This window comes from Danaus plexippus, chromosome 2, assembly GCF_018135715.1.
Source record: "Danaus plexippus chromosome 2, MEX_DaPlex, whole genome shotgun sequence".
Classification (NCBI taxonomy): domain Eukaryota; kingdom Metazoa; phylum Arthropoda; class Insecta; order Lepidoptera; family Nymphalidae; genus Danaus; species Danaus plexippus.
Genome location: NC_083537.1, coordinates 2303936 through 2323825, shown reverse-complemented (window position 1 = coordinate 2323825; position 19890 = coordinate 2303936). Strand labels below are relative to the sequence as shown.

Sequence of the window (19890 nt, the reverse complement as noted above, 5' to 3'; positions counted from 1 at the left end):
AAGAGAACGTTATTATTTGTTGTAAATGTGAATAGATATATGTATCTGTCAGTTTATCGACATCCGTACCTAACATTAAAAATACCCATTATTTATTTATTTAATTTATGATGGGCCTCAGTCTCTACACTAATGTGTATAAATGTACATATGTGTATTCAAACTCTTCAAGAGAGCCACAGCATGCATCATAATTAAAATTCGATTAGCAAATTATACAATAAAATAACTTTTGTGGTATACCAAAAATTTTTGCACTTAACGTGGGTTATTGAGTGTGAAACGAGACACGTTTCGTATGTAGTGTAACGATGTATACTTGTCGTAAGTAAACTAGTCCTAAACGTTCTCTCGACATGATTGTACTTATAAGAAAATATTTTTTTTTAAATATGACTTTAAACGTTATGGTACTTAAACTTATCTTTCACACTATATTATTTCAATATTTTTTCGACTTTCAACTCTATTGCCATTCTTTATTCAAAACATGATTACGTCACGTTATTTATTATCAGTATTGATTTCGATATTGACTGGTTAATTGTATTGCTCTGTGTCGTACATTACTTAGATCTCCAATGAGGACCACCCAAACTAAAAATACACGCTTTTTCTGGAGCTCAGTTTTTATTTCTGTAAAAACTCCTTGCTATTTCACATTCGCAGTCTGAAATAATAAATCACATTTAATGAAGCGAATTAACACTTCGCTTCTTAATTTTAAATTATATATCTTTAACTTCTGCTGGATTTGAATTGGAATTGGAATTTTTATCATATATATTTTGTACACTTGAGTAATATGTAGGTTTTTTTACCTTACCATTTACCCTTACCCTTACCTATATGGTAATACGAATAATATAGTGTTTTGACCGGGTCAACTATCCCATTCATAAAAAGAGATTGTATTAACTTCTTAATTATCCTAAAAGTTACTGACAACTCTCACATTATTTTTACTTGACATGTTAACAAAAAATACCATATATAGTTTTGCAACAATTAAGACATCTATCCTTAATGAAGTTGTTTTTTTCAGTAATCATTATATCTGGAATGCACTTATCGTTGTGGACAGTTCACTGGTATTTCTTATCCGTTATTTTTATCTATAATCTAATTTCACTTTTAAAACATTTTATATTAAGAATTTTGGTACATTTGTTAGACTATCGAATTCGTTTTTTCGATCTGCAACAAATTGTCTGCTATTTCATTTTAACAAGAATTTTAAAATTGATTCTGTTATTATTGTAGGATAACCAACAATCTATTGATACGGTATTGAATACTTCTAAGGTCATTTATATTTCCCGATAAAAAGGTGCCAATACAATAAATAACCTAGGGCACATATGTCTCAAATGATAGCATGCATGAGGTTCATGTAAGTTATCCGCTTTGACTTTCATTTTAATCATTATTAATAGCGTATTTTGTTACTCGATTAACAAAATAACCCACTTTAATAGTTTCCGAAACATCTGTAAACTATTAACGGAAATCTTTTCCAAATAATTCAAATAAAACTAAGTTTCACGGATGCTACACGTTATTAATTTTTTTATGACAACATAATCACGTGCAGTCGTGATGAAAAAAAATTTTAATTCCTTTCCGAAACGTCGGGATGTGTTTTTATAAAAAAATAAAAAAACGCGTGGGTTACGAAATATTAAGGTATGTTTAAACGAGTAGGTACATGTAAAAATCTTAGATATAATTTTCACGAATAATATTTTTTTAGTCTCTAGAAAAAGTTTATATTTCGATTCAATTAATATGTTATATTAAAAAAAAATAGATTACTTACAAAACGTCACATTCATATGTTATATATGTTATATTATTGAGGTGTTACAACTAAAACTAAAACTAAATTTTAACATCGAAAATGTATGAATAGCATCAAAAGGATAATACTTTTTTATAGTGATAAACATTATCATTAATTAGAGTCCATCATCAATGGTCAGGGGTTGGCTCATGTCAGGTTCATAGTTGGGATCAATAGATCGTGTCCTTATAATCTCCTTCAGTACATAAGCGGACTTGCGAGGCGTGCGAGTACGGTTTGGGTCGTAGTAGTCGACTTCATACAGACCGAAGCGTTCCCTGCGAAAGCAAAAGAGACGAGTTTATCATTTAGCATAAAAATATCTAAAATGTCAAGAATACATCTTTAATTCTCACTGACTACATAAACATTTTGTCTACATCCTTATATATTAACTTACGTGTATCCTTTTGACCACTCGAAATTATCCATGAGACTCCAGGCAATATAACCTCTTATATCAACACCATCGTCGATGGCATCTAAGATAGCGTTCAAGTAGCCTCTGAAATATGTCACTCGGTCTTCGTCGTTAATACCACCATTTGTCGCAAATCCGTTCTCAGTAACCAAGATAGGTGGATTTCCGTATTGATGGCTGATGTAGTTAAATAATGACCGAAAGCCCCATGGAACGTACTGAAATTATATACATAGTATTTAAATATCACATAGAATTTGTAATTTGTATAATTGTTATATTCGGAGTGAACTGAGAACAGTTGGAAAATAAATGCAAATACATTAAAATTATTCACTTATATTAGATATGTTGATTATGAAACACCTTAGTAAAATTTGAACTTCCAATTTTCCATTCGGGTAACTGATATGCTATTATATCCAGATCGTCACCGAATGATGGTACAGGATGTACTTCAGGTGCGCTCTCATTTCTATAAACAATATATGTGGAATAATGATTCAGTCCAAAGAAGTCGGAGGTTCCTTGTACAAATTTAACTTCTTCGCTAGATAATTCTGGTAATCTGGATCTGAGAAAACCTTGTGCAGCACTTTTATCCGCTATCCTCTTTATCATTTCTGGAGGAAAATTTCCACTTTTTGAAAATATTGGATGAGCATAAACCTCCCACTGGAATTTATAGAAATTATTTACAAACTGTTGTGAACAAAACATTTTTAAACTAAAATATATAATGCATGTCCATACTCAGTCAATATAGGTGAAACCTTTCTTATTCATTTAGTAATAAAAAATCCATCGAAAGGGAACTTTTCTTTTAACTACTTAACTCACATATGAAAATGCTCGTTTCCTACTGGTCAAATACTTATTTTGAAAACAGGTTAAAAATCTATTAGTGAAAATAAAATTAAGAACTATTTCATGTACTAACATAAAATTGTCTAGCATCCCGGGCTGCTTCCTCGTCATTTACTGTTTTGGGTTGATGCCATTCGGCGTTTATTGTAATGAATATTTTTCCATTTTGTTTCACGCGAAATTCCTTATCATAAATGTGATAAGCTCTAGCGTGACCTAATAGTACATTCTTCATGCATAAATAGTCAGCTATACCTTGTATGTTTAATGCTGGTGCCAATATATCTTCTCCATAGCCAAACTCGCAAATTTGATGAGGTTCATTAATAGTGATAAAATATTTTACTCTATCACCAAAAAAATTAAATATAACTCGTGCGTAGTCCCCAAACCAATTAACAATTACACTATTCGTCCAGCCTCCCATCTCTTGTATTTTCTGTGGTAGGTCCCAATGGTATAAAGTTACTATCGGCTGAATGTTATATTTTAGCATTTCATCAATTAGGTTGTTGTAATATGCTACTCCAGCTTTATTGATGTAATCTGGAAAACCAGTAGGAAGGATTCTGGTCCAAGAGATAGAAAACCTGTAAGTGTCGAGTCCTAACTCGCGCATCATTTCCACATCTCTTTCATAGAGATAATAAGAGTTGTCAGCGACATCACCATTAGAGCAGTCCAGCACTTTGCAAGGATTTGTATGAGTTAAATGGTCCCAGATATTTTCCGATTTTCCTAATGAGGAAATTTCAACATTTCAAAATTATATTTTTAATTTTATCACCGCTATAGTTAAAAGTCAAAAGATAGGGCTACAAAATTTGCAGTTTGACAAAAAAGTATTGTATTTGATTTGTTATCTTTAATCTCAATCTAGACAAAAAAATTATAAAAGAATATACCGTCGACGTCCCAGGCACCTTCCACTTGATAAGAGGCTGTCGCCGTCCCAAAAATTAATCTCGCCGGAAATTGCCTCATGCTATATATTGAATTGCATTCCACTAACAGGACATAAGTTGACAAAGCTAACCTGTGAATAAGTGAATATTTTGTTTACCAGACCTCCTCTGATACGTTTTGACAAATTCGATTTTGATTATACTGAGACGGATATTTTTTTTTACTTACGATAAAACATAAATTGATTCCATTACGGACATACGAGAATAGTTGATGACAGGTACGGTCAACAAATACAATGAGCCCCACACGTCAATACTGATGGAGGTCTGCTGTAGTTATCATTTCAAGAACTTGATAGATTACTTTATTCAGCAGTTTGTTCTTTAACTTCATATGACACTGTACCTGAACTTGTAGTACAAAAATATCAGACAGGTACAATATAAAATGAATGTCATCTCCTTAGGTCGTATGAAAGAATTGAGATTGACTTTTTCAATTACCTTTATATAAAATATTAAAAAAAAAGTTTCCCGTCTCTTACAAACACCATTGATTACTAGATTCGGTTTATGAAATTCTCGAGATATAATAGCGAAAAAAACATTACTTTACATGACTAATTGATACTAAGTAGGCATTAAAAATATCTATTTAAATGAGACTCAAGTAATTAAAAGTAATAGAATTAATTACTTATGATTAAATTTTAGATAATTTGTTCCCATAATGTATTATGCAAATTATTTTATCTGAAAATTCATAGTCGTAAAGCCTAATATGTAGGTTTTGTAAACGTTCAACTTTTTCCTTAAAAAGTAACTCTTCCTGTCAAAAAAAGAAGTACGACCTTCCGGAGCGTTCCGGCTCGACGACACCACTGGCTATAAATGAAACCCCTAAGTCTGTAAGAAAATTATTTAAATGAAACTAATATTTTTCGGATAAACTACATAATCTTGACGTTTCGGTTACTTTTCAGCAACCGTGATCACGGGCAGACGAGATGTGAATGTCTGTCAGTTGGTCCTTGTTATTTATCACCTACCGCCATCATTTCTTAATTTTCTGGCGTAACGTTCTGGATGCCGGCAGAATGCGCTTACGGTGTCTTGAGGTCCTGCGGTGTTGTTGCGGACATGGGATTTTATATTTTTAAGAAGGGGGTCCCAGGTGTTGATCATAGATGTGATCATAGACTGTCTCTATCGCGTGAGTTAACAAAAACTTCATTATTTCTTAAGTATATCTTTCAGAACAAACCGTTTTAAATAAAATTATAACGGGTGAACAATGAACAGGCTGCGACGATACGGATTGATCAAGAAATCTGATTGATTTTTAATTTATTAAATAGATCAGAACCTTTATACCTAATCAATTCTTTTAGTACTATATTAATAACGAAGACTTAAATGTCTAAAATAAAACTGTAGAACATTTTTTACTGAAAAAAACCCTTTAACAAGGTTAGCATATAATAAACTGGTTAATCGACGTAGTCAACTACTGCTTCAGGACAACGCTATACCACACAATGCACAACAGACAGTTACCGAATAAGAAGAGCTTAAATTGGAATGTCTAGGACATCCACCGTACTCCCCGGACCTTGCTCCATCAGATTATCATTATTTAACAAAATTTGGATAACTTCTTGCAACGGATAAAATTCAACTCAAACGAGGCAATCTAAAGCGATTTTAGTTTAGTTTATTGATTCCCGTCTGATTATTTTTTTAGTAAAGGAATCAATGATCAACCATTGAAATGGCAAAAGTACATAAATGGCTATCGTTCATATTTCGATTCAATTAATATGTTATATTCAAAAAATAAAACAATAGATTACTCCCTTACAAAACATCACATTCATATGTTAGGACATAATATTATATTATTGAGGTGTTACAACTAAATCGGAAATTTTCAAATCGAAAATGTATGAATAGTATCAAATAGATAAATCTTTTTTGTAGTGAAAAACATTATCATGAATTAGAGTCCATCATCAATGGTCAGGGGTTGGCTCATGTCAGGTTCATAGTTGGGATCAATAGATCGTGTCCTTATAATCTCCTTCAGTACATAAGCGGACTTGCGAGGCGTGCGAGTACGGTTTGGGTCGTTGTAGTCGACTTCATACAGACCGAAGCGTTCCCTGCGACAGCAAAAGAGACGAGTTTATCATTCAGCATAAAAATATCTAAAATGTCAAGAATACATCTTTAATTCTCACTGACTACATAAACATTTTGTCCACATCCTTATATATTAACTTACGTGTATCCTTTTGACCACTCGAAATTATCCATGAGACTCCAGGCAATATAACCTCTTATATCAACACCATCGTCGATGGCATCTAAGACAGCGTTCAAGTAGCCTCTGAAGTATGTCACTCGGTCTTCGTCGATAATACCACCATATGTTGCAAATCCGTTCTCAGTCACCAAGATAGGTGGATTTCCGTATTGATGGCTGATGTAGTTAAATAATGACCGAAAGCCCCATGGAACGTACTGAAATTATATACATAGTATTTAAATATCACATAGAATTTGTAATTTGTATAATTGTTATATTCGGAGTGAACTGAGAACAGTTGGAAAATAATTGCAAATACATTGCTTTTAAATTATTCACTTATATTCGATATGTTGATTATGAAACACCTTAGTAAAATTTGATCTTCCAATTTTCCATTCGGGTAACTGATATGCTATTACATCAAGATCGTCACCGAATGATGGTACAGGATGAATTTCAGGTGCGCTCTCATTTCTATAGACAATATATGTGGAATAATGATTCAGTCCAAAGAAGTCAGAGGTTCCATGTACAAATTTAACTTCCGCTCTAGATAATTCTGGTAATCTAGATCTGAGAAAACCTTGAGCAGCACTTTTATCCGCTATCCTCTTTGTCATTTCTGGAGGAAAATTTCCACTTTTTGAAAATATTGGATGAGCATAAACCTCCCACTGGAATATATAGTAATTATTTACAAACTGTTGCGAACAAAACATATTTTTAAAATAATACATATATAGATAATGGATGTTCGTACTCCGTCAATGTAGGTGATACCTTTCTTATTCAGGTATTAACAAAAAGTCCATCGAAAGCGAAGCCTCCTTAAATATATAAGGCACACATGAAAATGCATGTTTTTTAACAGGATAAAAATCTATTAGTGAAAATAAAATTAAGAACTATTTCATGTACTAACATAAAATTGTCTAGCATCCCGGGCTGCTTCCTCGTCTTTTGCCGTTTTGGGTTCAAACAATTCGGCGTTTATTGTAATGAATATTTTTCCATTTTGATTCACCCGAAATTCTTTATCATAAATGTGATAAGCTCTAGCGTGACCTAATAGTACATTCTTCATGCATAAATAGTCAGCTATACCTTGTATCTTTAATGCTGGTGCAAATATACCTTCTCCATAACCAAACTGACAAATTGAATAAGGTTCATTAAAAGTGATAAAATATTTTACTCTGTCACCAAAAAGTTTAAATATAACTCGCGCGTAGTCCCCAAACCAATTAACAATTTCACTATTCGTCCAGCCTCCCATCTCTTGTATTTTCTGTGGTAGGTCCCAATGGTATAAAGTTACTATCGGCTGAATGTTATATTTTAGCATTTCATCAATTAAGTTGTTGTAATATGCTACTCCAGCTTTATTGATGTAATCTGGAAAACCAGTAGGAAGGATTCTGGTCCAAGAGATAGAAAACCTGTAAGTGTCGAGTCCTAACTCGCGCATCATTTCCACATCTCTTTTATAGAGATAATAAGAGTTGTCAGCGACATCACCATTAGAGCAGTCCAGCACTTTGCAAGGATTTGTATGAGTTAAATGGTCCCAGATATTTTCCGATTTTCCTAATGACGAAATTTCAACATTTCAAAATTTATATTTTTAGTTTTTATCACCGCTATAGTTAAAAGTCAAAAGATAGGGCTACAAAATGTGCAGTTTGACAAAAAAAGTATTGTATTTGATTTGTTATCTTTAATCTCAATCTAGACAAAAAAATTATAAAAGAATATACCGTCGACGTCCCAGGCACCTTCCACTTGATAAGAGGCTGTCGCTGTTCCAAAAATTAATCTCGCCGGAAATTTCCTGATGCTGTATATTGAATTGCATTGTACTAACAGGACATAAGTCGACAAAGCTAACCTGTGAATAAGTGAACATTTTGTTTACCATACCTTCTCTGATACGTTTTGACAAATTCGATTTTGATTATACTGAGACGGATATTTTTTTTTTACTTACGATAAAACATAAATTGATTCCATTACGGACATACGAGAATAGTTGGTGACAGGTACGGTCAACAAATACAATGAGCCCCACACGTCAATACTGATGAAGGTCTGCTGTAGTTATCATTTCAAGAACTTGATAGATTACTTTATTCAGCAGTTTGTTCTTTAACTTCATATGACACTGTACCTGAACTTGTAGTACAAAAATATCAGACAGGTACAATATTAAATGAATGTCATCTCCTTAGGTCGTATGAAAGAATTGAGATTGACTTTTTCAATTACCTTTATATAAAATATTAAAAAAAAAGTTTCCCGTCTCTTACAAACACCATTGATTACTAGATTCGGTTTATGAAATTCTCGAGATATAATAGCGAAAAAAACATTACTTTACATGACTAATTGATACTAAGTAGGCATTAAAAATATCTATTTAAATGAGACTCAAGTAATTAAAAGTAATAGAATTAATTACTTATGATTAGAATTTAGATAATTTGTTCCCATAATGTATTATGCAAATTATTTTATCTGAAAATTCATAGTCGTAAAGCCTACTATGGAGGTTTTGTAAACGTTCAACTTTTTCCTTAAAAACTAACTCTTCCTGTCAAAAAAGAAGTACGACCTTCCGGAGCGTTCCGGCTCGACGACACCACTGGCTATAAATGAAACCCCTAAGTCTGTAAGAAAATTATTTAAATGAAACTAATATTTTTCGGATAAACTACATAATCCTGACGTTTCGGTTACTTTTCAGCAACCGTGATCACGGGCAGGCGAGATGTGAATGTCTGTCAGTTGGTCCTTGTTATTTATCACCTACCGCCATCGATTTCTTAATTTTCTGGCGTAACGCTCTGGATGCCGGCAGAATGTGCTTACGGTGTCTTGAGGTCCTGCGGTGTGGTTACGGACATGGGATTTTATATTTTTAAGAAGGGGGTCCCAGGTGTTGATCATAGATGTGATCATAGACTGTCTCTATCGCGTGAGTTAACAAAAACTTCATTATTTCTTAAGTATATCTTTCAGAACAAACCGTTTTAAATAAAATTATAACGGGTGAACAATGAACAGGCTGCGACGATACGGATTGATCAAGAAATCTGATTAATTTTTAATTTATTAAATAGACCAGAACCTTTATACCTAATCAATTCTTTTAGTACTATATTAATAACGAAGACTTAAATGTCTAAAATAAAACTGTAGAACATTTTTTACTGAAAAAAACCCTTTAACAAGGTTAGCATATAATAAACTGGTTAATCGACGTAGTCAACTACTGCTTCAGGACAACGCTATACCACACAATGCACAACAGACAGTTACCGAATAAGAAGAGCTTAAATTGGAATGTCTAGGACATCCACCGTACTCCCCGGACCTTGCTCCATCAGATTATCATTATTTAACAAAATTTGGATAACTTCTTGCAACGGATAAAATTCAACTCAAACGAGGCAATCTAAAGCGATTTTAGTTTAGTTTATTGATTCCCGTCTGATTATTTTTTTAGTAAAGGAATCAATGATCAACCATTGAAATGGCAAAAGTACATAAATGGCTATCGTTCATATTTCGATTCAATTAATATGTTATATTCAAAAAATAAAACAATAGATTACTCCCTTACAAAACATCACATTCATATGTTAGGACATAATATTATATTATTGAGGTGTTACAACTAAATCGGAAATTTTCACATCGAAAATGTATGAATAGTATCAAATAGATAAATCTTTTTTTGTAGTGAAAAACATTATCATGAATTAGAGTCCATCATCAATGGTCAGGGGTTGGCTCATGTCAGGTTCATAGTTGGGATCAATAGATCGTGTCCTTATAATCTCCTTCAGTACATAAGCGGACTTGCGAGGCGTGCGAGTACGGTTTGGGTCGTTGTAGTCGACTTCATACAGACCGAAGCGTTCCCTGCGACAGCAAAAGAGACGAGTTTATCATTCAGCATAAAAATATCTAAAATGTCAAGAATACATCTTTAATTCTCACTGACTACATAAACATTTTGTCCACATCCTTATATATTAACTTACGTGTATCCTTTTGACCACTCGAAATTATCCATGAGACTCCAGGCAATATAACCTCTTATATCAACACCATCGTCGATGGCATCTAAGACAGCGTTCAAGTAGCCTCTGAAGTATGTCACTCGGTCTTCGTCGATAATACCACCATATGTTGCAAATCCGTTCTCAGTCACCAAGATAGGTGGATTTCCGTATTGATGGCTGATGTAGTTAAATAATGACCGAAAGCCCCATGGAACGTACTGAAATTATATACATAGTATTTAAATATCACATAGAATTTGTAATTTGTATAATTGTTATATTCGGAGTGAACTGAGAACAGTTGGAAAATAATTGCAAATACATTGCTTTTAAATTATTCACTTATATTCGATATGTTGATTATGAAACACCTTAGTAAAATTTGATCTTCCAATTTTCCATTCGGGTAACTGATATGCTATTATATCCAGATCGTCACCGAATGATGGTACAGGATGAATTTCAGGTGCGCTCTCATTTCTATAGACAATATATGTGGAATAATGATTCAGTCCAAAGAAGTCAGAGGTTCCATGTACAAATTTAACTTCCGCTCTAGATAATTCTGGTAATCTAGATCTGAGAAAACCTTGTGCAGCACTTTTATCCGCTATCCTCTTTGTCATTTCTGGAGGAAAATTTCCACTTTTTGAAAATATTGGATGAGCATAAACCTCCCACTGGAATATATAGTAATTATTTACAAACTGTTGCGAACAAAACATATTTTTAAAATAATACATATATAGATAATGGATGTTCGTACTCCGTCAATGTAGGTGATACCTTTCTTATTAAGGTATTAACAAAAAGTCCATCGAAAGCGAAGCCTCCTTAAATATATAAGGCACACATGAAAATGCATGTTTTTTAACAGGATAAAAATCTATTAGTGAAAATAAAATTAAGAACTATTTCATGTACTAACATAAAATTGTCTAGCATCCCGGGCTGCTTCCTCGTCTTTTGCCGTTTTGGGTTCAAACAATTCGGCGTTTATTGTAATGAATATTTTTCCATTTTGATTCACCCGAAATTCTTTATCATAAATGTGATAAGCTCTAGCGTGACCTAATAGTACATTCTTCATGCATAAATAGTCAGCTATACCTTGTATCTTTAATGCTGGTGCAAATATACCTTCTCCATAACCAAACTGACAAATTGAATAAGGTTCATTAAAAGTGATAAAATATTTTACTCTGTCACCAAAAAGTTTAAATATAACTCGCGCGTAGTCCCCAAACCAATTAACAATTTCACTATTCGTCCAGCCTCCCATCTCTTGTATTTTCTGTGGTAGGTCCCAATGGTATAAAGTTACTATCGGCTGAATGTTATATTTTAGCATTTCATCAATTAAGTTGTTGTAATATGCTACTCCAGCTTTATTGATGTAATCTGGAAAACCAGTAGGAAGGATTCTGGTCCAAGAGATAGAAAACCTGTAAGTGTCGAGTCCTAACTCGCGCATCATTTCCACATCTCTTTTATAGAGATAATAAGAGTTGTCAGCGACATCACCATTAGAGCAGTCCAGCACTTTGCAAGGATTTGTATGAGTTAAATGGTCCCAGATATTTTCCGATTTTCCTAATGAGGAAATTTCAACATTTCAAAATTTATATTTTTAGTTTTTATCACCGCTATAGTTAAAAGTCAAAAGATAGGGCTACAAAATGTGCAGTTTGACAAAAAAAGTATTGTATTTGATTTGTTATCTTTAATCTCAATCTAGACAAAAAAATTATAACAGAATATACCGTCGACGTCCCAGGCACCTTCCACTTGATAAGAGGCTGTCGCCGTCCCAAAAATTAATCTCGCCGGAAATTTCCTGATGCTGTATATTGAATTGCATTCCACTAACAGGACATAAGTTGACAAAGCTAACCTGTGAATAAGTGAACATTTTGTTTACCATACCTTCTCTGATACGTTTTGACAAATTCGATTTCGATTATACTGAGACGGATATTTTTTTTACTTACGATAAAACATAAATTGATTCCATTACGGACATACGAGAATAGTTGGTGACAGGTACGGTCAACAAATACAATGAGCCCCACACGTCAATACTGATGAAGGTCTGCTGTAGTTATCATTTCAAGAACTTGATAGATTACTTTATTCAGCAGTTTGTTCTTTAACTTCATATGACACTGTACCTGAACTTGTAGTACAAAAATATCAGGCAGGTACAATATTAAATGAATGTCATCTCCTTAGGTCGTATGAAAGAATTGAGATTGACTTTTTCAATTACCTTTATATAAAATATTAAAAAAAAAGTTTCCCGTCTCTTACAAACACCATTGATTACTAGATTCGGTTTATGAAATTCTCGAGATATAATAGCGAAAAAAACATTACTTTACATGACTAATTGATACTAAGTAGGCATTAAAAATATCTATTTAAATGAGACTCAAGTAATTAAAAGTAATAGAATTAATTACTTATGATTAGAATTTAGATAATTTGTTCCCATAATGTATTATGCAAATTATTTTATCTGAAAATTCATAGTCGTAAAGCCTACTATGGAGGTTTTGTAAACGTTCAACTTTTTCCTTAAAAACTAACTCTTCCTGTCAAAAAAGAAGTACGACCTTCCGGAGCGTTCCGGCTCGACGACACCACTGGCTATAAATGAAACCCCTAAGTCTGTAAGAAAATTATTTAAATGAAACTAATATTTTTCGGATAAACTACATAATCCTGACGTTTCGGTTACTTTTCAGCAACCGTGATCACGGGCAGGCGAGATGTGAATGTCTGTCAGTTGGTCCTTGTTATTTATCACCTACCGCCATCGATTTCTTAATTTTCTGGCGTAACGCTCTGGATGCCGGCAGAATGTGCTTACGGTGTCTTGAGGTCCTGCGGTGTGGTTACGGACATGGGATTTTATATTTTTAAGAAGGGGGTCCCAGGTGTTGATCATAGATGTGATCATAGACTGTCTCTATCGCGTGAGTTAACAAAAACTTCATTATTTCTTAAGTATATCTTTCAGAACAAACCGTTTTAAATAAAATTATAACGGGTGAACAATGAACAGGCTGCGACGATACGGATTGATCAAGAAATCTGATTAATTTTTAATTTATTAAATAGACCAGAACCTTTATACCTAATCAATTCTTTTAGTACTATATTAATAACGAAGACTTAAATGTCTAAAATAAAACTGTAGAACATTTTTTACTGAAAAAAACCCTTTAACAAGGTTAGCATATAATAAACTGGTTAATCGACGTAGTCAACTACTGCTTCAGGACAACGCTATACCACACAATGCACAACAGACAGTTACCGAATAAGAAGAGCTTAAATTGGAATGTCTAGGACATCCACCGTACTCCCCGGACCTTGCTCCATCAGATTATCATTATTTAACAAAATTTGGATAACTTCTTGCAACGGATAAAATTCAACTCAAACGAGGCAATCTAAAGCGATTTTAGTTTAGTTTATTGATTCCCGTCTGATTATTTTTTTAGTAAAGGAATCAATGATCAACCATTGAAATGGCAAAAGTACATAAATGGCTATCGTTCATATTTCGATTCAATTAATATGTTATATTCAAAAAATAAAACAATAGATTACTCCCTTACAAAACATCACATTCATATGTTAGGACATAATATTATATTATTGAGGTGTTACAACTAAATCGGAAATTTTCACATCGAAAATGTATGAATAGTATCAAATAGATAAATCTTTTTTTGTAGTGAAAAACATTATCATGAATTAGAGTCCATCATCAATGGTCAGGGGTTGGCTCATGTCAGGTTCATAGTTGGGATCAATAGATCGTGTCCTTATAATCTCCTTCAGTACATAAGCGGACTTGCGAGGCGTGCGAGTACGGTTTGGGTCGTTGTAGTCGACTTCATACAGACCGAAGCGTTCCCTGCGAAAGCAAAAGAGACGAGTTTATCATTCAGCATAAAAATATGTAAAATGTCAAGAATACATCTTTAATTCTCACTGACTACATAAACATTTTGTCTACATCCTTATATATTAACTTACGTGTATCCTTTTGACCACTCGAAATTATCCATGAGACTCCAGGCAATATAACCTCTTATATCAACACCATCGTCGATGGCATCTAAGACAGCGTTCAAGTAGCCTCTGAAGTATGTCACTCGGTCTTCGTCGATAATACCACCATATGTTGCAAATCCGTTCTCAGTCACCAAGATAGGTGGATTTCCGTATTGATGGCTGATGTAGTTAAATAATGACCGAAAGCCCCATGGAACGTACTGAAATTATATACATAGTATTTAAATATCACATAGAATTTGTAATTTGTATAATTGTTATATTCGGAGTGAACTGAGAACAGTTGGAAAATAATTGCAAATACATTGCTTTTAAATTATTCACTTATATTCGATATGTTGATTATGAAACACCTTAGTAAAATTTGATCTTCCAATTTTCCATTCGGGTAACTGATATGCTATTATATCCAGATCGTCACCGAATGATGGTACAGGATGAATTTCAGGTGCGCTCTCATTTCTATAGACAATACTTGTTGAATAATGATTCAGTCCAAAGAAATCAGAGGTTCCATGTACAAATTTAACTTCCGCTCTAGATAATTCTGGTAATCTGGATCTGAGAAAACCTTGTGCAGCACTTTTATCCGCTATCCTCTTTATCATTTCCGGAGGAAAATTTCCACTTTTTGAAAATATTGGATGAGCATAAACCTCCCACTGGAATATATAGTAATTATTTACAAACTGTTGCGAACAAAACATATTTTTAAACTAATACATATACATGTATATAATGGATGTTCGTACTCCGTCAATGTAGATGATACCATTTTTATCAGTTATTAACAAAAATTCCATCGAAAGCGAACTTTTCTTTTAACTACTTAACGCACACATGAAAATGCACGTTTCGTACTGTTTAAATACTTATTTTGAAAACAGGTTGAAAATCTATTAGTGAAAATAAAATTAAGAACTATTTCATGTACTAACATAAAATTGTCTAGCATCCCGGGCTGCTTCCTCGTCATTTACTGTTTTGGGTTGATGCCATTCGGCGTTTATTGTAATGAATATTTTTCCATTTTGTTTCACCCGAAATTCTTTATCATAAATGTGATAAGCTCTAGCGTGACCTAATAGTACATTCTTCATGCATAAATAGTCAGCTATACCTCGTATGGTTAATGCTGGCGCAAATATACCTTCTCCATAACCAAACAGACAAATTGGATAAGGTTCATTAAAAGTGATAAAATATTTTACTCTGTCACCAAAAAAATTAAATATAACTCGTGCGTAGTCCCCAAACCAATTAACAATTTCACTATTCGTCCACCCTCCCATCTCTTGTATTTTCTGTGGTAGGTCCCAATGGTATAAAGTTACTATCGGCTGAATGTTATATTTTAGCATTTCATCAATTAAGTTGTTGTAATATGCTACTCCAGCTTTATTGATGTAATCTGGAAAACCAGTAGGAAGGATTCTGGTCCAAGAGATAGAAAACCTGTAAGTGTCGAGTCCTAACTCGCGCATCATTTCCACATCTCTTTTATAGAGATAATAAGAGTTGTCAGCGACATCACCGTTAGAGCAGTCCAGCACTTTGCAAGGATTTGTATGAGTTAAATGGTCCCAGATATTTTCCGATTTTCCTAATGACGAAATTTCAACATTTCAAAATTTATATTTTTAGTTTTTATCATCGCTATAGTTAAAAGTCAAAAGATAGGGCTACAAAATTTGCAGTTTGACAAAAAAAGTATTGTATTTGATTTGTTATCTTTAATCTCTATCTAGAAAAAAATATATAACAGAATATACCGTCGGCGTCCCAGGCACCTTCCACTTGATAAGAGGCTGTCGCCGTCCCAAAAATTAATCTCGCCGGAAATTGCCTCATGCTATATATTGAATTGCATTCTACTAACAGGACATAAGTTGACAAAGCTAACCTGTGAATAAGTGAACATTTTGTTTACCAGACCTCCTCTGATACGTTTTGACAAATTCGACTTTGATTATACTGAGACGGATATTTTTTTTACTTACGATAAAACATAAACTGATTCCATTACGGACATACGAGAATAGTTGGTGACAGATGCGGTCAACAAATACAATGAGCCCCACACGTCAATACTGATGAAGGTCTGCTGTAGTTATCATTTCAAGAACTTGATAGATTACTTTATTCAGCAGTTTGTTCTTTAACTTCATATGACACTGTACCTGAACTTGTAGTACAAAAATATCAGGCAGGTACAATATTAAATGAATGTCATCTCCTTAGGTGGTATGAAAGAATTGAGTTTGACTTTTCCAATTTCCTTTATAAAACCATGAAAAAAGTATCCCGTCTCTTAAAAACACCATTGATAACTAAAATCGGTGTATGTAATTCTCGAGATATAATAGAGAAAAAAAATTACTTTACATGACTAATTTATACTAAGTAGGCATTAAAAAATATCTATTTAAATGAGACCCAAATAATTAAAAGTAATAGAATTAATTACTTATGATTAGAATTTCGATAATTTAATCCCATAATGTATTATGTTATGCAAATTATTTTATGTGAAAATTCATAGTCGTAAAGCCTACCTGTAGGTTTTGTAAAGGGTCAACTTTTTTCTTAAAAAGTAACTCTTCCTGTCCAAAAAGGACGTACCGGAACGACGTTCCGGAGCGTTCCGGCTCGACAACACCACTGGCTAAGTCTGTAAAAAAACTACTCATGTTTTGGAAAGTATGTTATAGTTGTTAAACAGGCTGTTGATTATCACATATTTGGATATACATATATTCTAGCCATAAAGTGGTCCGATAGTCTGAGAAAAGGTCAAAAGTTCGTAAGAACAATCTTAATGCTAAACGAGTAAAATTCACTGGCACAATTTGAAGTAAGTGGACAAGATTTACCTTAATCATATTATCTCATAATTTTCATCCTTAGTGGTAGATTTTCGGATTACAATGCTCTGAAAAGTTAATTCCGAACAATTTAAGACTATAATAAAAGGCAGGTTAATATTCCCAGGTCTATGATTGTCTTCGTATAAATTCTTAATAGACTATAACGCAAAATTGTAATGTGTTTTTAAACGTACAATTTATTTGAATAAATATATGTTTCTTATAATTAATTATAGTCACACAGACTTTAATCAAAAGTATAATTTATAGCCTAATAATGAGTGAATTATATACTCGAGGTTATCGAAGTTACATTTGATAACAGACGATTATTGTTTTTTTGTTTTTTCGAAAACCTGCTCAAAACTTTATTTTTCCCCTTTATGTTTTTGTGCTTAAGTAGGAATGTTATCGCAAGTGTTGGTATAATAATTTAACATGACAATTAAGTAAAAAACAAATATATAAATTAAATTTCATATCAATTCAAAAATGTTTTTAATTATTATATTATTCAAAAAGAGCTCGTTCATTTTATGTGAATGTGAAACCGATGTCGTAATGTCCTCGCTAAGTGTACCCACAAAAAAAACCAAACTCGCTATGTTTTTTTTTTGTGGGTAAATCGGCAGGCATGCGCAATTGTCAAGTATGCCTGTGGGGGGGCCCACAAAACCACCCCCGTCATCAAGCCTAACGGAGGGGTTATGGAGCACTGCATTATTCAACATACAAAAACATAGTAACTTTCCTATTGAAATCATTTTATAATTAAAAGACTGCAATACCAATTGCAATTAGTTCAAGTTACGTAGGTGTGTCAAAATGTTCGCGGGATGAGAGGTTAAAAATAAAACTCAAATTTATTTTTCCTTCTATTCTCCTTTTACGTACTTTAATACATTTATTAAATGGATCGATTACTTTTTAATATCTTCAAAAAAAAAATGTTTAGGCTAAATCTGAATTATAGGGAGGATGTTCCAAGATTTCGAAACCCATTCTTTGTACTTCAACTTCTTGGCAACTATCGTATTATGCACGGGTGCATTGTCGGGCAAGACGAGCAAACCTTTTGTCAATTTTCCCCGCCTTTTCTCCCTCACAGCATATCGCAGATGTTCTTATAGTGTAGCCTAGTATTTTTCGGTTATAAAGGTGTCTTTTTCTTTGTAGTCAATGTGAAGAATTCCTCTGAATCCCAAAAAACAGTGGCCAGTTTCCAGCCGACGGAGACACTTGGAATTTCTTTGGGGATAGTGTGCCCTTTTTGTACCACTGCATGGGGTCCTGATTGGACTGAAGTTCATAATCATAAACCCAACTTTCATCTCCAGTCATAACCCGGTATAAAACTTCGTTCTTGTTTTCACCAGAGAGATAAAAACTCGCGACAACACTCAACTCGCCGCTGCTTCTGGTGTGGCGTGAGCATTCTCGGCATCCACATTGCGCACACCTTTGACATACCAAGATGACGGTGTAGGATGTTCGAAATGGTTGTAGCTGACACTTCTATCATTTCCGCAAGCTGCTTCTTCTTTAAACGGGCATCTTCCAATATGAGTTTTTCAAGTTTTTCGACGTTCTATGCCCTGCTCACCTCGACAGGCCGTCCTGGACTCGGATCATTTTCAAACGTATCTTTGCCTTGCTTGAAAAGGTTGTGCCACTTGTAAGCCATGGTTTTGCCAGGACGAGAGTCTCCTTAAACGAAAAAATCACTTCCAAAATAATATGAGGAGATTTTCCTTACTTGCAAGGAATGTAATAACTGCGCGAAACTTAATTTTCTACATGTTTCAAATTTTCTTCCGGATTCACTTTTTTATTGAACAAAATCTTATTGAATGATGAACTGATTTTTATGAAACTTGGTATTTATACACTTAATGAGTGTGGGAAATAATATAGGTTAAAAAACCGACCCTTTTCCCCACCATACCTCCTATTCCGCGAACTTTTTGACCTACCCTCGTACATATATATAATTTTAATGTGGGTATAGGTCGGTTAACAACAAATGGCATATTCAACATACAAGTAGGGCTGGTTTGCGTCTGTGAATAAGGCTTCACCTGGTGAAGCTCTCTATGTAGAACCTTAAAAAATTATATCCGTCTTTTTCACATTCTGGCAACATTATTATTATTATGAGAGTTCGTTATTGTTTTGATTCGTTGCTCCTAACAAATACAAAGTGATCTTTTTTCATTCAGTAAAACGTTTGAAACATCGTGGGCAGCTTGTTTATTGTTAGCATTATTGGTATTTATACGGTAGGAATATTTTAAACTTTTATAAATGATTCATACAATTCATTGTATTATTTTATTTGATTATATATTTTATATAATCGTGCTTTTAATATTATGTAATTATACTTTATTTAGCTCTCGAAAAATAACATTAATATTTCTTTACATAATACAAGTGCCATAAGTTTATCTATGTATATGTAATCTTCGGTTTTAGTGATCCGGGCATGAGCATGTAAAAGTATTATTTTTTTGTTTT

General features: G+C 33.4%; 5 protein-coding genes across 9 annotated transcripts in view; 1 reads left to right on the top strand and 4 right to left on the bottom strand.

Annotated features, from left to right (window-relative positions):
- Positions 1–19890, top strand: part of LOC116765331 (G-protein coupled receptor 179) — a 102184-nt gene that overhangs the window by 68106 nt on the left and 14188 nt on the right. The window lies entirely within an intron of this gene.
- Positions 1800–4665, bottom strand: LOC133318729 (myrosinase 1-like). Its single transcript, XM_061522490.1, has 7 exons — positions 4544–4665; positions 4266–4450; positions 4037–4167; positions 3205–3869; positions 2631–2939; positions 2244–2482; positions 1800–2121 (listed from the first exon to the last, which is right to left on the bottom strand). Exons 2-7 carry the CDS (start codon positions 4295–4297, stop codon positions 1959–1961), a joined length of 1539 nt encoding a protein of 512 aa, XP_061378474.1. The 5' UTR covers positions 4298–4450; positions 4544–4665; the 3' UTR covers positions 1800–1958.
- Positions 5902–8747, bottom strand: LOC133318733 (myrosinase 1-like). Of its 2 annotated transcripts, none has more exons than XM_061522486.1 (7): positions 8616–8747; positions 8338–8517; positions 8108–8238; positions 7273–7937; positions 6716–7024; positions 6324–6562; positions 5902–6201 (listed from the first exon to the last, which is right to left on the bottom strand). In XM_061522486.1, exons 2-7 carry the CDS (start codon positions 8367–8369, stop codon positions 6039–6041), a joined length of 1539 nt encoding a protein of 512 aa, XP_061378470.1. In that variant the 5' UTR covers positions 8370–8517; positions 8616–8747; the 3' UTR covers positions 5902–6038. The 2 variants fall into 2 exon arrangements, with proteins under 2 accessions (XP_061378470.1, XP_061378464.1); XM_061522480.1 differs by having other exon boundaries at positions 8338–8522; positions 8616–8746.
- On the bottom strand, positions 9685–12818 carry LOC116779369 (myrosinase 1-like). Of its 3 annotated transcripts, none has more exons than XM_061522944.1 (7): positions 12687–12818; positions 12409–12588; positions 12181–12311; positions 11346–12010; positions 10789–11097; positions 10397–10635; positions 9685–10274 (listed from the first exon to the last, which is right to left on the bottom strand). In XM_061522944.1, exons 2-7 carry the CDS (start codon positions 12438–12440, stop codon positions 10112–10114), a joined length of 1539 nt encoding a protein of 512 aa, XP_061378928.1. In that variant the 5' UTR covers positions 12441–12588; positions 12687–12818; the 3' UTR covers positions 9685–10111. The 3 variants fall into 3 exon arrangements, with proteins under 3 accessions (XP_061378928.1, XP_061378925.1, XP_061378924.1); XM_061522941.1 differs by having other exon boundaries at positions 12409–12593; positions 12687–12814; XM_061522940.1 differs by lacking the exon at positions 12687–12818 and having other exon boundaries at positions 12409–12680.
- LOC133319213 (myrosinase 1-like) lies at positions 14013–16886 on the bottom strand. The gene is made up of 6 exons (XM_061522762.1): positions 16507–16886; positions 16279–16409; positions 15445–16109; positions 14860–15168; positions 14468–14706; positions 14013–14345 (listed from the first exon to the last, which is right to left on the bottom strand). Exons 1-6 carry the CDS (start codon positions 16536–16538, stop codon positions 14183–14185), a joined length of 1539 nt encoding a protein of 512 aa, XP_061378746.1. The 5' UTR covers positions 16539–16886; the 3' UTR covers positions 14013–14182.